This window comes from Pygocentrus nattereri, chromosome 11, assembly GCF_015220715.1.
Source record: "Pygocentrus nattereri isolate fPygNat1 chromosome 11, fPygNat1.pri, whole genome shotgun sequence".
NCBI classification, from domain to species: domain Eukaryota; kingdom Metazoa; phylum Chordata; class Actinopteri; order Characiformes; family Serrasalmidae; genus Pygocentrus; species Pygocentrus nattereri.
Genome location: NC_051221.1, coordinates 32,677,522 through 32,694,037, shown reverse-complemented (window position 1 = coordinate 32,694,037; position 16,516 = coordinate 32,677,522). Strand labels below are relative to the sequence as shown.

Below are 16,516 nucleotides of genomic sequence, written 5' to 3'. Positions count from 1 at the left end.
TGTCAGTGTGAAGTTCTCACCAAGTTCTTTTTTTCATTCCCATGTAATGCTGAGCAGTTCCACCAGGTTTACTGGACGCAGTGGAAAAAGAGACGTGAGTAGAACAGTGTGGTCTTGAAACCGGCCCCCTCAGATGGCCCACATTTTTGCTCTAACCTTATGCATTGAGTTATGCTATAGTAAAGGGGTGGTCCATCTGGAGGGACCTAGAGGAATGGTTTAAAGACCACTGCTTTAAAATTTGAATGTTGGATGTTGTTGCACACTTCATATTATAAACATGAAGATTTACTAAAGATGAGCCCATTAACTAATGTTTACTTATTGTATACCTTGTTTATCTGTTTTTTTAAATGAAGTCTTGTGTTGTGTACTCTCTTCAGGGGTGAAACGGCTCTGCATAAGGCTGCAGCTTTGTGCCACAGGACAATCTGTGGTTATTTGGTGGATGCGGGAGCTTCTCTCATAAAGACAGACCTACAGGTGAGACCCACAGCCTGTTCGTTTCCCTTTCTTCTTTTAGAACAGCAGTAACACCATCTTTTGGCTTCCCTCAGGGTGACACTCCCAAAGCCCACGCAGAGAGAGCTCAGGACTGGGTGCTGGCCGAGTATCTGGAGAGCCATCAGCACCTCCAGATGATCCAGAGGGACGACCAGGAGACAGCAGTGTGACCGACCTCCACTTCCTCTGGAAAACTTTCTGAGCATGGCTGAATGACAGAGCTGGGACAGCATGTTATCAGAGAAAGAGCCTGTCTTTTTTCTCTCTTGATTGTAATGCCAAATCATTTATCATTTTTGACATCCTGTGTCAGAATGCATGAATGTGCTTCTTGTGCAGTTGTGTCGGGGATTGTTTTGAGCTACATGCTGCCTGCTCCTTAGGACATAATGTGCAAACCTTTTGGACTTCAGGGCTAGAATAACTGTGTGTATGACTGTGGCTCTTTAACCTTATAAAGCAAACCGCTTAAACCTCAGAATAGTTCATTTTTAAGAGAAGGGGATAAATTGAGTGAAGGAGTTTTTTTTTGAAGAAAGTAATCCTGCTTTTGACTTAATTTGCTCTTATAATCAAAGTATTGTATGATTGCCAGATTCAGAGATGTTTATGATCCGATTGACATTTGTCAGTTTGTTAGAATGTTTTACTAGTATTAATATCTACTTACTACTTGTAGCTTTACTTCATCTGTTTGTCACTTTGGCTGAATTGGACTTTGCCAGCCATCTGCTTTTAAAGCTACTTCCTTGGCTGTTGCTTTTGGGCTCTTTCTGTCTTAATATTTTGTTGCGCTTAACAGACTTATAAGCATGCTTATGTACATCAAGTAACAATGTTAATTACTCTCTTTTTTCCTGATTCTGATCTGGTCTCTAGACTAGCCTCTTTGAACAGATTACTCCCTAAGAGATTTTCTAAAGATATTTTGTTTTCTAGAGTTACTATGACATATAGACTATTACATATCTCCTTACTATACAAGCTTGAAAGTGTTCTGGGGCCAAAATATCAGGTCGTTTTTTTTCTGTACGGACACCCAAAGATGGTGTGACTGTTACTGTCTGTCAAGGCCATTGAATTATGTTGTAGATCTTGAGATAATTATTTAAACAGATAAGTAAGTAGTTGCTGTGGAGGGTTGGGGTGTAACAAAGAATAAGAAATATTAAAAATAAGTTTCAAATATCTTCAGTTTTTTCAATTGTCTTGAATTCTCTCTGATGTCTTAACTTTTCCTTTTTGTGCAGAAGTTCACACTCTCATTCATTTAATGAGTAACATCTGACATACTTCAGCAAGTCTGTTATTCTTACACATATTCGTGGTTTAGTGAATGTCCTAGACTGCTAGATAAGATTATTTTACAAAGGATGTTGACTGGTTGGGTTCTGTGTTCTAATTCAAAATGGATTATTTTTTAATGCCATCATTGCCATAACCTTGTTTTTTTTTTTAATGTGCTGTCAGGATAGAGTTAAAGTGTGCATTGTCAGTGCTCTGTTTGGAGTTGCTGTGCAATTCAGATATAGTATGTCTGTATATGTATATATATCCATATAAACATACAAATATGTGAATAACTTGAGCATTCCCATATCCTATCCAAGCATTTGTATCAGATTATTGACTTAAGTAGGCACATATATAAGACTTAGGAATTCAGGTTTATTAGTTGTATATTTGTTGTTTGGGCTGGTTTGTTACTGTCTACTTGTAAAAAAAATTAAATAAACTCTTAAATTTCATTTTTTCTTCATTTCAGTATTGCTGCATTCATTTTATTTTTTTTATATAATCATTTTACACCAGGCTATTCTACATGGGGCTAAGCTTGAACCACTTGACATAATATTTATGTTACCTAATGCATATTTCGTACATACGAATACTAGACATATATCATCCAATAATCCTACCGTCCTTGCCTCTTAACACAACAAATAGGCATCAGTGGCCTCTTTTGTAAGGTTTAATTAGCTTTTTAGTGATAAATTACAGGATTGTGGTGAGATACTGCAGACGTTCATGACTGATATATAAGACTCATGTTTAAGTGCCAGTGCTTGTCTGAATGTGCAGGTTGGCACTTCAGCGTGTGTTAGAGCACGCATGTCACTAGAGAAAATATATAGAGATAATATCTGGATTCTACGGAGCCCCGTTCCGAATGAGAATGAGATACTAATGCGTGGCCATGACTTAGTAAGGCGTGAGAACGAGATCACTGCTTACTAAGTCGTGGCCACGATCTCGTTCTGACGCTTTACTAAGGCGTGGCCACGACTTAGTTATCTCGTTCCCTCGCCCCACTAAGTCGTGGCCACGCATTATTTCTTTTATACCAGATGTCACCCGCGGGGCTCCGTGGGGTTCAAACCATAGCACCATGACAAGATCAGGCAGATCTTCACGTAAACTTTGTGTTACGTGCAGTGATGGTCTCCCTGTGGGGCGCGTTTAAATGCTGTCCAGTGCGACCAGCTCAAACTAGTTCTCAGAAAAACAAAGACTAGACGAGCGGAGGCGTAATTTTGGTTTCCCACCTATTTTGTGGGAAAGCCCAGCCCTCCTTCTCCGGGATTGGCTGGTGGTTCAATTAGACGAACCATACATGCCGCTGTGTCCGTGAGTTTGAAACGCCAGCCAATCACGGGGCTTGTCCGGAAACGGGTGGGGTAAAAGGGACGCGAAACGGAGGGGGGGAGCTGTCGCTCTGGAAAGCAGGACAGACTCAGATCTATCTGGCGGTGAAGGACCTCTCCCTCAGCGACAAGGCAAGTAGGATCATGTATCTGTATTATCAGACATTTGTTTGTTTATTTATTTTAAATATGACCTCTGTCTTAATCGAAATCCTCTCGGGGCTGAACAGCAGCCCCACTTCTCTTTCTTCGCCTTCAGACAGTTGTAACTGCTCGCTCTTGTTATCAGCTCTGTTTACTATCCGTGGGATAGACTTGTTCTGCCCTCTCCGTTATTCTGAGGCATTTTCATCGTCGTGTGTGCTGGATTTCAGCACAGACAGCTTATATTACATTAGGTCAAATATCAGAGCAGTGGTCAGGTGTGATTAGTCAATGGCTCCCCATTGTTATAAAACGTTAAACTGGACTGGCAGCGGTGACAGGAATTTATAATAACAGAAGAAAAACAACTAAATGTATAGCTCATATATTACTATAACAACAATGACAAAGCGTTAAAAAAAATCCCAAGGATGTGCCACTGACAGTGACAGAGGGTTTATTGTCTGTTTCGGGGCCTTGGCTTAAGACCTTCACTGCCGCTCTGTCTTTTGAAGTGTGCAGTGTGCGCCCTGCTCTGCTCTCCTCTGTGTGGGGGGCTCTCAGGGGCATGAGGGTACTTCAGTGATGGAGATGTTGCCCTCTCGAGTGCCAGAGCAGTTGTCTGTGCCAGCTCTGCTGACCCGCTTCTTGAGCTTATTGCAGACTGGGGGGCTGCTTGCCTTGCTCAGAGCCCCCCTGTCGGTGTTTTTTTTTTCTTCCCAAGGCATCAGCTATGGTTGTTAATGGAAATGAAGAACATAGCTGTCAAAAAGCTGCTCAGAGCCCGCTTTAAGGAGCAGACCTCATCAAATCATGTTCGCCTGTGAACTCTGCGCTCTGTGAGGAAGTTCTCAGAGTGTCCAGGCCTTGCATTTCCAACCAAAGGCAGGGCTCCCTGTGTCCTCTCTCTCTCGCCCTCTCCTCCACAGAGCTGTTTTTGTCCTCCCATGCAAATAAGCTTACATTCAGCAGGCCTGCCGGGAGACACAGCATGGGGTCTGTGTTCAGGGCTCTTTTAAAAAGGGAAGGAAAACAGGCGAGAGCTGCCTTTGTTTAGAGCCACTGAATCGGGCTCCTCTAAGGCTGGGCTGGAGGCCTTTGAGCGCTTTGGCCCCTCTCTCTCTCTCTCTGACCCAGGCTGAGGAAGAAGGAAGGGAAGGGGAGGGCACCCCTGCAGCGCTTCTGCCTCTATTCCCACAAAAAGCCCCTCTCTACATTTATGAGGCGTTGAAGAATGGCAGCCGTGCTGCAGGCTGCAGCAGTGAAAGAGGGACTGCTTTTAATGGAGGGATGAGGATAATGAAAAGGAGAAGTGGTGTGTGTATGTGTGTGTGTGTGAGTGTGCTAGCCGGGAGGACCGAGAGGGGCACTTTAAATGGACCACTCAGTATGATGCTGTTCGGTTTCAAGTGAGTCAGGCACTTGTGTAGAAAATAAATCTTTATCATGAGGTTTGTTTAGGCTTTGCTTAGATCCCCTATTTTTTTGAATGTTTAAATAGTGAATTCCAGCTTAGCGTGGTTTGATATGGAATGGTTTGTTGTAGAGAAACTTACAGACTCCGATTTGTTTACAGTGGTGCAGTGGTGTTGATAGGAACCAGGGATTTTGGATGAATGATTATACATAATCATTCCCAGTAATAACATAGTATTATTAGGGAGCTTTCAGAGGCATTCAACTCTTCATATATCTGGTTCTCATCACCGCCACGCTGAACATTCTGACTCAGTACATAATCAGTTTATTCATCATTATCTGTGAAATCTGTGAAATTTTCCTTTAATGGGACGTTAAAAGTCAGTACTAATGCAACTGAATGTAATCCAGAAAGGGTAGCAATTAAACCTTGTTTAGAGACCGGAGAGGTTTTGATCCTTGTCTTGCTAAGATGAGTGTTTTGTTAATGTATTCTGTCTTCATAACTAGTCATTTGATAGCAACTTAACCAAAATGGGGGGTTAAAAATGCCACTTAAAAAAATCAGCATATTGTGTTCCTGTGTGATATTGAGCTGGCTTTTACCCATTGTCTTATTTCATCATTATCATTTATTGGAAGAGCCCCAAGAAGCAGTATGATTAATCCAGTGGTAGGACTTTGAAAACAGTAATTCTACACTGCTGTTTAATCAAGCATTACTCTTGATAATGTAAGTCATGCGTCTTTCTAACACATGCCTTTCAAATCAGCCTTTCTCAGGGAGTGTGCTTGTAGCTAGAGATGTCACCAGGTATCAGTATTGGGCCAATATCAGCAGGCAATCCAATGCTGTAGCAAATCTGCTCTGAAAAAGGAGACACTCACATTGTGTGATGGGATGTTAGCTGTGTGTTCCTTCCTGTGGGGTAGTATGTGAGTGTTTCAGTGGTTTAAGTATGAAACTCTACAAGCTGCAGTGTATAAAAATGTTTTGTTCACATTGGAAAAATAGCATTACTCTCAGGAGAAAAAGTCGCCCTTTAAAGTCTAAAATAATCATTTAAAGTCAGAAGTGTCAGGTCATGCCAGCTCATACGTCTTTACCAATTAATGTCACCTGCACAGCTTCAAAAAGCTCCAGCTCAATGTTTAGATCACCAGTGCCTCAGACTTTTGTGCAGTACTGTATATTATAATGCATCTGCTTTACTGGTGGCTTATGAATGTAGTTTTTTAGCTGATGATGTTGACTGCTCTTTATAGGATGAGGAGTGTATTCTCAACTACGATTGTGCTGCTGGTGGCTCTGACAATCACTGCTGAAGCCATAAAGAGAAAAGGTCAGCTTATTCTTCAATCTTAATATATAATGTGGTTTTAATATTATATGATTTAATATGATATTAATATATTTACCACACTCTGTTTATTGCTACCAATAATGTAACAGTGATTTACTTACAAATACTATATACACTATATACTATTTGATGTTTATGTTGCCACAGAGAAAGGAAAGGAAGCAAAAGTAGAATCAGAATGCTCTGAGTGGAAGTTTGGGAAATGTGTGCCGAACAGCGGAGATTGCGGGGTGGGAGTTCGAGAGGCCACCTGCAATGAGCAGTCTAAGAAACACAAGTGTAAAGTGCCATGCAACTGGAAGAAGGACTTTGGTGGTAAGAGAGATGATCCTTTTTTTAAGTCTTTTCAAGGGATTACTCATATAATGGAATGTTATCATCAACTATAGTCTTTAGCAATAATATTCAATAAAATATGTTCCTCCTGTCATAGTCATATGAAATCACATCACGTTTCAGATTGCATTGAATCACCATACTGATGACTCTGAATCTGCTCCCATTGTTTTGAGATCAGATGACACATTTAAACACATTTTTATGTCTCTTCAGCTGATTGCAAGTATAAGTTTGGCCGCTGGGCAGAGTGCGACACGGCCAAAGGCACTCGGAGCAGATCCGGAACGCTGAAGAAAGCTCTGTTCAACGCCGACTGCCAGACTACCATTAAGGTGTCCAAACCTTGCACTCCAAAGACGCCCAAAGCCAAGGGCCCGGAGAAGAAGGGAAAGAAAGGGAAAGAAAACTAAGTGTTGCTGGCCACCCTGATCCCTCCAAATCCTCAATGGAACATCCCCATGAACCACTCCTTAACACTCAGTATGGTGCGTGTAGTGCTGCTGAGTGGAGGTTAATCTGCAATGAGGAAAAGAAACTGTAACCCTCTCTATATTTTTTTTGTCTCTTGTTGGTACAGTGGTTGTTTCCATTGTTGTATTTTTAAATCATTTCTGTAGAATGTTGTTAACTTTACATTTCTTCTCAGTTAAAGGTGTAGGTCTATATGCATAGACGAAAGCAACACCTGATCTTTGGCCCTTGGAAAATGTATCGGCAACAGTAGAAAAAGGAAAAACGATTTAACACACAAAAAAAAGCTTCCAACGAAACATTATCTGTGTATGTTACATGAAGTGAAACCTCAAATCTTTAGTATTCTTTGCAATGGTAGACCACCAAGTATCTATGCTTACAACATGTCTATGTTTTTAGATTTGTTATTGATGTACAATCAAAATTTCAACATCACTAACTGATTACTTCTTCAGGTCTGTGAATAAACAAGAAACATGTATTTTCAATGATATCCTTGCTCATTTACACACACACACACACAGAGTACAAATTTAACAGTTCTTTGCACTGCGCTGTAAATCTTCTGTACAAAATAGACTCAATATACAATCTTGGCAGCTGGCCCAGGCTCGTCTGAATGTCTAAGTGAGCTCTGCGTGAACAGCCTCTTAATGTTTTATTTATTTAGATGACAAGCTTCTGAATCTGTTCCAGTGTGATTTTCTTAAGAGAGTGCTACAGAGTGTGTAGCAGGCAGACGTTTACAGAGCGGTATCTGACTGCCTAAACTGCATCAGGAGCATAGCAGAAGCAGTAGGTGCCATTCACCACCATGATGCTGTGCAGAAACCATTCGTCACGCACCTCTTCCTTTCAGGTCTCCTGACTCTCCTTCTTGACTTCTGAAAATGCTGTCGGGAGGGTTTCTTGACCAGAGCAAAACATGATGAACCTCTTTACTGCATTATCCTGCTGGCTCCAGCACTTATTCTCAACACCTTCAGTAATGGTGCTCATTTATATTGTTGCTGTACAAACAAAAACTCATATCTCCAAAAAAAAGGACCTGTGCAGGAAAAAAAAAACTAACTTTCAACGTAAATTAACCACAATACAAAACATATTCAATACATTATTCAATGCTGTAAGAATGACGTGAATGTGCCTTAATATTTCTATTTCCAGTTCTTTGCAGCATTCAACATTATACAAGTACTAGGCACCTCATGATTCGATTACAACTCAGAGGGCTGCAATGTGATTACAAAATGATCATCAATCATCTTGATGCATCTTTTTTTCAATACAGGATTTATTTTTTTCTCATTGTGTGAGTACTTTTAAAGCAAAGTATGTGTAATGATCTATAATGAATTTACTTTCAATATCTTTATTAATAAATGGAAGTGATGTGGTAAGTGAACTGGAAGGCTCTCATTCACTGCTCTCATTTGGAGCACATGAGACACTGCTGCCACTCATCCGAGATAAAATGCAGTTACGGTGAAATAATCCTGTGGCAATGGATGTCCATGCAGCACATTTTGTAACTTCAGTTGAGGCTTAGTTGTGTCAGTAAAATATTTTTGAGAATCTCTGCTCCAAAGTGTGCAGCATAGCGCGAAAGCCCTGGTTCTCAACGAACTAGAGTGCAGACTGCAGGTCACATAGCAGCGAAGTCTCGCATGGCTCGTAGCTACAAAAAGGCAGAGATTAAGACGAACATTTGCATTTATAAGCGCAGTTGGTTTTCTGGTACGTTAAATCTGCGGCGAGAGACTGTCAAACAAGAAAGAAGAAGTTGGTTCTCTTTCTAATTCTCCCGTTCTACCACATTTGGCCGCCTGTGTGTCAGAATTTATGGTGGAAAAATTTGGAGGAGAAGCTGCGTGGCAAATAAGCTGACTTCAGCTTCATAAAACAGACGAACGTTGAGAGACATTTTACAAGAAATTTTTTAAAGAAAACGCGTTGTCGTTTATATTTTTAGCCTATACTAGGTCAATAACACACACTGAGCCATACTGGACATTAAATGTTGTGGCTGCCAAGGTGGTTTGAGTGATGTGCCGCCACAGACTGTCCTGGCACTGCACTTCCACCTTTTGCGTTCCGTCATACATTAAAATTTAGAAAAACGATTTTTGCCATTTGGGAATCAATTCAGAATCCTTCATGTCCACATCACGATGCATCTAAAAGTCAATTTCCCCCACTCCTAAAAAGTACAATATTTAAAGCATAAGCTGTTTCTTCTGTTTGAAGAATAATAGTCTTGGGCGTTGAGGAAGAAAGAGCGAAAATAATGCTGCATTCTTTCAACTGGTAACTCCTATTGTGTGAAAATAAACATAGCAACAAAATACAAGTGGCATACTTTCAATATTCCCATTTTATTAAATCTCTTTTAACCATCATCATAACACTGGATCTTTGGTGTCCCACAGCACTTTGTTAAACAAACACCTAACCCCTATATTAGATAGTAAAAGAATTAACTTCACACTTCTTTACTTGATAAAAGAATCTCCTCGCATTTGAGGAAAAGGGGAATTTTAAGTCGTGTTTTTTTTAGTTTTTTTGCCACCTATCATGCCTTTGATTTCTTCAGCACTGACCCAGCAGTGAAGACATTAAAACTGGCAGAGTCAGTAATGCATATCTGTCACTTTACATCATGTTTTACATTGCTGGTATCTTCTCTAATTCCATATGCTTCAGTTCACCAATATGTACATAAGCTTCTCAAGAAAGCCTAAAACACAAACAAACCCTAGAAACACAAGACATCTCAAACTCAAAGTGTACTGCATGGTCTGAAATAGGCAAATTATAAAGTGAAAAAGTAACCCTTATGAACTGATCTATATGAGTAGATTTAACCAAAAAAAAATGAGAACAGAGGATACAGTCACATATGGAAAGTGAATGATTTGCTGAATAACTATTTTGTCCCCGTGTCCTCATCACATATTGCTCTATTTCAGTTCTCAGATCAGTAACAGTGTTTGGGGGAAAAAAAACACAGAAATTCAATCAGAAGCTTTTCTTCGACGACTGTACCAGGCTAACCTAATAAAGTGGAAAATAAATAAACAAACAGCACCAACAATGAATTTTTAGTTCTACTAACATTTTAAACAATTGCAATCAAAACCACTCAAAGCTTAAAAGGCATATAGGCTTGACAGTCAAGTCACAAATAATTTCTCAACGACTCAATGCTCTCACTCACTCACACTCCATATGAAAACGTGGCGCATGAAATCCAACACTGACCAAATCTCCCATAATGAAAGGCATTTAACAGTGAGAAGGTGAGGGTCCTTCAGCTTTTCTTTATGGTGGCAAAAACTAGGGATACATACTAGTCAGCTAAAAAGGGGGACTACTGAAAGACACATTGTCAGATTTACTTAAACTATTAAAAGAACCACAGGCTCAGTTTGACAGACACCAAATAAAATCAAACCAGCCCACTTGTAATGCTTGCATGAAGTCCACAGTAGGTCCACATATCTACATAAGATATCTCTGACCAGAAATACATGAACTTCAGAAGCAAGGGGATGCACAGAGCAGACACACTATAATCTAGTTAAAAACAAAAAGAGAACATTTTGCGCTTTCAAGTCTTTTTCTTGATTCATCGTTTGGAGATGCTACACTTACCTGTGATGCAACCACTCATGCACAGTAGTTCACGCACGCACAAGCACACGGGCCCTCTTCAGTCATTTTACGCAATGTGTGTGTTTCAGCGCAATAGCTGGTTCAAGGCTGTTTTTCTGGCAAGAATACTTTGCCTCACTCATTAGAGATATTCTACTGTATGTTAATTCAAATTCAAGTATCATTTCTCCTATACCCAGCTTTGTTAAGGGAGATATGTCCTGTCTGTCCTTGTGTGACGACTCATCCCCGCCTGGGTAGTTTGGAGAGAAACCAGGGTGTTTAGTGCAATCAGATACTAGTTGTCACTTTAGGTGTCCTAGGCATGCTGTAACTGGTGGGATCAAGACAGAACCGTTAGTTAGAAATCGCAGGCTGAAAATAAGTGAGCACAAGCAGCATTGTCTCAGGGGAATGGAGCCCAACAAGCAAACCAACCCAGCCATTCCAGATACCCCCCTGCAGGCAAAGATTACTGACATGGTGATAGCTTTGTTTTTTGGGCCTTTTCAACAGTATTTAAAAAAAAAAAATCTTACATAAACTCATGGTTATCTTTACACATTGGCAGTTTGTAAAACTGAAACGCCTCATTTCCAGTTAATAACTAAACCATAGCTATATTTTTGTCCAAGCCAAAGACAAAGTAACATGAAAGCTATCCTTGTAAAACATTTTGGCGAAAACGTAATGTTGCTTCAAGCGCACCCTCCGAACATGCTGTTTGTCAAAAATCCTGAACATCTGAGTGGACAGGCTAAATGTGGAACCATTACATCACTGTCATCATAATCTCTGCTCTGCAAAAACACAACCAACATCTAACAGTGGAGGAACACATGATAATTACAGAATTAACAGCTAGCAGTGCCTAATGACAGAGTCCCTACAGCTCTGCTCCATTCCTCGAGCTAAAATGATTTGTTTACAGAAATGAACATATGGTCCGTCTGCCCTGGTTGAGGCAAACGTGAACCAGCAGACCTGTTCCCGCAGCCTTGCCTGGCACTTTGATTGGTTGTGGATGACACTGACGACGCTTGAAAGAGCAGTAAACTGAACCCCACCGATTCCGTACCCCAGTACAAGAATAACTCAAGTAGAAGCCCTTTCTGGCATGGAATGATCAAATGTCCAAGACTTGTATCAAAGGAAGCAAAACTACAAATGAAGTGCAATGACCAAGTGCAATAATGATGGCCTTCAACAAAGAAAAATGTCTGTAAAATGTTTTGTATGAGAGGCAGGCTGACGTCTCCTCCGAAGGGAGGCGGCATGGAAACTTGGCACTCATTCTATTGCAAATAAGGCCAAAGCAGGAGGAGGCAAAAACACAGGCACACAGTTCCACCCAAGTGTTCCAATCCATCAGGTTCTACGAAAGAACCTTTCACAGCCTGTCATATGCAGACCAGCCTGCTACAATGAGATGTGTATGTTTCTACGACAGCCCGAGGTAGCACTATCTGCTGTAGAGGTCGTCAGAGTAATCTCTGCTGCTACTCTCGTGACCATTGCTGCTGCGGTTATTGTTGCTACGCATGTTTGATGTATATGCTCTACTGGAGGAGGGCTGGGGCTCTTCCACCTGACTGTCCTCCAACATATCCTCCATGGTCACAGGAGGTGCTGCCGCCTCTAATGCTGTGCTAGAGCCTGAAGACAGAACAGCAGAAGTAGAGGGCATTTCTAATGGAAGAGACCCTGAAGGAGCAGGATCTCCTGAAGTGTCTGAGAAGATCTGTCCTGTGCTGGGGCTGGGCTCTGGGTGGTTGGGCTGTGCTGTTCCAGCTGGGGTCTGCGAACCACGGTGAATGCGATGACTGACCACAATGTTGTTGCCGAAGCCACCCATGGAGGCCATAGTGGTGCTACGCTCTCTCTGGACCACTGCTGTCATCCCTCCCTCTGCCATCAAGCGGCGGATTCGGGATAGAGCATCCTCCCCCAAAGCAGACTCTGCCTGGGATTCCCCTGAGAGAGGACAAGAAAGAGATTGTTTTGAATAAAATAACCACACATCCATCCATCCATTTTCCAAGCTGCTTCTCCGTCAGGGTCGCGGGGGGGAGCTGGAGCCTATCCCAGCTGTCATTGGGCGGAAGGCAGGATACACCCTGGACAGGTCGCCAGTCCATCGCAGGAAATAACCACACAATTCGTTACAAAGTATAGGTTGTACCTAAGATGAATTTCACCCCTTAAACTCTAAAAAGCTGTTGGTAAGTCCATTCTGACTTTCTCTCATAACTATGCATTTTACATATCAGCTTTAAAGTAGTTGCTGAACAACACATAATACTTACCAGACAATAAGTCTTAAGACTAAAATAAAAACTGAATAAAAAGCCTAATGATCAACAGTTTAATTAATAAGATGGGTGACAAGATAATGGAACTTCTCATAACGAGTATGGAGAGCATAGCTTTTCTCTTCCAGCACCCACATTAGAAAACGTAACTGGTGCTGTACAGGGAACTTTTGAAAGTGACTGCGCACAAATGATTAAAGACACCTGCTTATTTGAGAAAGGGTGAAAACTGGATTAGACCAAGAGTCGGAGGCAATCCTACACCAATAACTGTCTGAATCACTCCAGTAGATACTTAACAGGACTCTGCACTCAAGTCTTACTCAGTTTTAATTTAGTTTGCTTCTCAATCTGTGCCTCTGGCGACAGCCAAGATAGGAGCAATAAAGCAGACAAAGAGAGAATGGAGAGAAAGACAAACAAAATTGCAGGAGGAAAAAAAAAAAAAAAGGCAAGAAAAAAAACAAAAAACAAAAGATGACAGATGGGGGGGGGGGGGGGGCAAAAACCTAGAAAAAAAATGTATCGAGATGCTGGTACCATGGTTAGCAGTCAGTGAGTCAGTATGAGTAGAGGTTTCACGGGAAGCTGCTCCATGGGCCAGAGTGGATTCTGACATGTGCCGCATCTCACCATGTGCCAGTCTCTCTGTGCTGGTGGTCTGTACCTCATTAGTCTCCACCACTGAAAGAACAGACAGAAAATCTCCATTAGTAAATGTGCCCTTACAGGTACATGAAGACAACCTCTAATGCCTGGATACAAAGTGTTCAGCAAGGTTACTGCTGTTACTACTTACTAAGTAATGTTTACACTTACATTTAGAATTCATTTAATGAGTCTTTATCGATTTAATGAGATCCTTATCAATCACAAGGCTGATGTGGTTTGTCTTGGCAACATTTAAAAAAATAAATAAATCCTGACTAGGGCTGAAAGATTAAATCACTTTTTGAAATCGCAACAACCATAATTTTGATTATAGCCTATATTACCAACAATGCTGCCTTAACAGTTTTTAAGCAAAAGGGAAATTTAACCTTATAATATGGAACATGTGAACTGCCTGTAGATGCCTCTATTTATAGAAAATAATCACACTTTAAATTTCAATTCCAATATTGATCAGAAAAACTGTAATTAGATATTTTGCCTAAATAGTTTAGTCTTACTCCTGATTCAGTAATGTTACTTTTTTCAATTTTAACAAAATCTATTATAGTGCAGCTTTAACCGATCACCAAATAAAAGCCAGACAATGTTTTTAGTCAGCCATTGTCACAGCAGGGTCAATACCACCACCTGTATACGAAGACACCGTTGCACTCATTACTATTTGCTCACACCACTGGATTTAGTTCTACTTCAGTGGAGCACCAGGCTGGGAGCTGTTGACTGTCAATCACATACTCTTTATACTATTAGGACCACAAAAAGTTCTCAGATCCATCCGATATGCGATTTTAAGCTGTGTTTCATTATATTTCTACCTTCTTTTTTTCATTCAAACTTGTGGATGCTTAAAAGGACAATTTAGCATCATACAAGCGTTTGTAATAATTTAAACTTTGTTGACAAAGACTTTAAATGCATCAATCCAATGAGAAAAAGAATTTTCATGCAGACATGAAAATCAAACCCTTCATATAAAAATAAGTACAGTGTATTAGTGGACGACAGCACAACATTTGTGTGTGTGTGTGTGTGTGTGTGTGTGTGTGTGTGTGTGTATATGAGTGTGTGTGAGAGAGACTCTTACAGTGTCGGGGTGTGTGTATAGTCTGAAACACACTTGTTGAGGGAAGCTCTCTCTCTGTTTGCGTCTCTGCGTTCTGTAGACGCACCACCGGTGTCTGCGTGCCCTGTGAGGTCACTGAGGGGGTGGGCTGCCTTGGCTGTAGGCCAATTGCGTTCATCAGACCCATGTCCCTGTCCAAACGCCAGCCAGACCGACTTGTCCTATAACAAAGTGCGAAAAAGGCAACAGACCAAAGTCATAAAAGTAATCAGGTCATTGTATTATAATAAGAGCACTGGAAACAACAAGAGCTTTCTGACCCTGGGCGCTCCACTCCACGAGTGCGACTGCTGCTGCTGCTGTTGATGTTGAAAAGAGGATCTGTGCTTTGGTCAGCACTGTTGTCTCCATCGCTCCGGTAATCACTGCAAATACGAAACCACATTGAATTTACTGCACTCAAACATTAGAACATCTTACTTCATTGAACAGAGCCAATAGCTAATTGGCCACTAAGTCATTACATTGTTTCAAAGAAGTGAAAAGATTCCATAATCATACACATCTAACTACCAATTAAGCAACACAGCTGTCAGCCTAAAACAGGCATTTAAAGAACAAAGTGTGTTAACAGTGAATTCCTTGAAAGCGATGAGCTCCAAAAGACATTAAACTACAAGCTAATTTGCCCAGTGACCTTGTTAAAAAGCAATCACTGGCAGCCTTTTTTCGTGAACGCCCCTAGTTTCCAGCCACTAATAGTGGTAAGAATCTACTAAGGGTACTAGGGCGCAAAGTCAGCTAGGAGTGACTGACTGAGTTCATGAAACTTGAAAGCCAAAATGAAAGCCAAATACTCTTCTGGAAAGAAATAAAAGGAAGAAAAAAAAAAACATACATGTTTTTCCTGCTACAGCTTACATTACAACTGTATGAACAGAGCCAATTGTTTGAAATGTCTTACATACAACCAGCAGAGGTTATGAAGGTAAGCCAGGTGCTAACGTATGCTAATGTATTACTCAGTGTCCCTTTCACAGTCACATTCTGCATTTCTTTGAATTATAAACAATACATTAAAATACCATATTAAAGCCACTTCACTAAAGCTGCCTGTACCTGAAAAGACACTTATGCCACATATTAGAAGTCAGTGTTATTTATTTATTTTTTAGGGTTCAAAGTTTTTTTCCTCATGTAATTATAATAATAATAATAACCATTATCATTATTATCATGATTGTTATTATGATAATAATAACAATTATTATTATATTATAGACCCTACTCTCTCTCTGAAACACCAATTTATAAAACAACTAGATTAGTTACACTAACACAGTATAATGACACTGCATATTTGTTTATGTTCTATGAGCACTTCACCTCCCTGCTCCCAACAAGATCAATAAAATTTAGCTGATGATTAATTGCATATTAATTGCCCATAAGTAATTAGAATTTTCAATTTAATCGTCTCCATTTGAAAAAAAGATTAAATTGTTTTAAAGTATGTGACTAAAGTAAAGTCTGGCTGAATAGCTATCTTAATTAAGTAGCTGTTGATACTTGGTAGCTCAAATAAACAAACAAACCGTATTCACCACTTCCCTCCGAAGAGAATAGTACCAATCAGAATTTAGAATGTTTTCTGCTTTCTCCTACATATGTGCTTCCACCCAACAGATTAAAAAGCAGCAATTTCACATTATGTTTAAAACAGTTTAAAAAGCATCACTGTGACAGTTAAAAACTGTTCAAATACTACTGATCAGATAACAAAAAAAATGCACTCTTTTGACATAAATCTGAGTTTTGGCTGACTGGTACTGGGGATCACTCACACAGGTCTGCAGATAACCAGATCTCCTTTGTTGGTCCCATAGGCCAGACCCATTCCAGGTTCAGGCAGCCAGCGCGCTG

General features: G+C 40.5%; 3 protein-coding genes across 10 annotated transcripts in view; 2 read left to right on the top strand and 1 right to left on the bottom strand.

Annotated features, from left to right (window-relative positions):
• dgkzb (diacylglycerol kinase, zeta b) overlaps positions 1 to 2,252 on the top strand; it is a 43,178-nt gene extending 40,926 nt beyond the window's left edge. For all 4 annotated transcript variants that reach the window (XM_017706679.2, XM_017706678.2, XM_017706676.2 and 1 more), the window contains 3 exons: positions 58 to 94; positions 384 to 483; positions 558 to 2,252. In XM_017706679.2, coding sequence (XP_017562168.1) covers positions 58 to 94; positions 384 to 483; positions 558 to 674 — 254 coding nt within the window. In that variant the 3' untranslated portion in view covers positions 675 to 2,252. The remainder of the gene's footprint in view (positions 1 to 57; positions 95 to 383; positions 484 to 557) is intronic.
• Positions 2,253 to 3,167: 915 nt separating this feature from the next.
• mdkb (midkine b) lies at positions 3,168 to 7,377 on the top strand. Of its 2 annotated transcripts, none has more exons than XM_017706680.2 (4): positions 3,168 to 3,281; positions 5,979 to 6,055; positions 6,224 to 6,391; positions 6,629 to 7,377. In XM_017706680.2, exons 2-4 carry the CDS (start codon positions 5,980 to 5,982, stop codon positions 6,823 to 6,825), a joined length of 441 nt encoding a protein of 146 aa, XP_017562169.2. In that variant the 5' UTR covers positions 3,168 to 3,281; position 5,979; the 3' UTR covers positions 6,826 to 7,377. The 2 variants fall into 2 exon arrangements, with proteins under 2 accessions (XP_017562169.2, XP_037398523.1); XM_037542626.1 differs by lacking the exon at positions 3,168 to 3,281 and adding an exon at positions 4,599 to 4,702.
• A 1,868-nt stretch (positions 7,378 to 9,245) lies between these two features.
• The window catches only part of ambra1b (autophagy/beclin-1 regulator 1b), a 20,708-nt gene continuing 13,437 nt past the window's right edge, over positions 9,246 to 16,516 (bottom strand). For all 4 annotated transcript variants that reach the window (XM_037542625.1, XM_017706672.1, XM_017706673.1 and 1 more), the window contains exons 16-20: positions 16,438 to 16,516; positions 14,914 to 15,018; positions 14,615 to 14,814; positions 13,396 to 13,539; positions 9,246 to 12,517 (exon numbers count right to left, since the gene is read on the bottom strand). The exon at positions 16,438 to 16,516 is cut by the window's right edge and continues 61 nt beyond it. In XM_037542625.1, coding sequence (XP_037398522.1) covers positions 12,006 to 12,517; positions 13,396 to 13,539; positions 14,615 to 14,814; positions 14,914 to 15,018; positions 16,438 to 16,516 — 1,040 coding nt within the window. In that variant the 3' untranslated portion in view covers positions 9,246 to 12,005. The remainder of the gene's footprint in view (positions 12,518 to 13,395; positions 13,540 to 14,614; positions 14,815 to 14,913; positions 15,019 to 16,437) is intronic.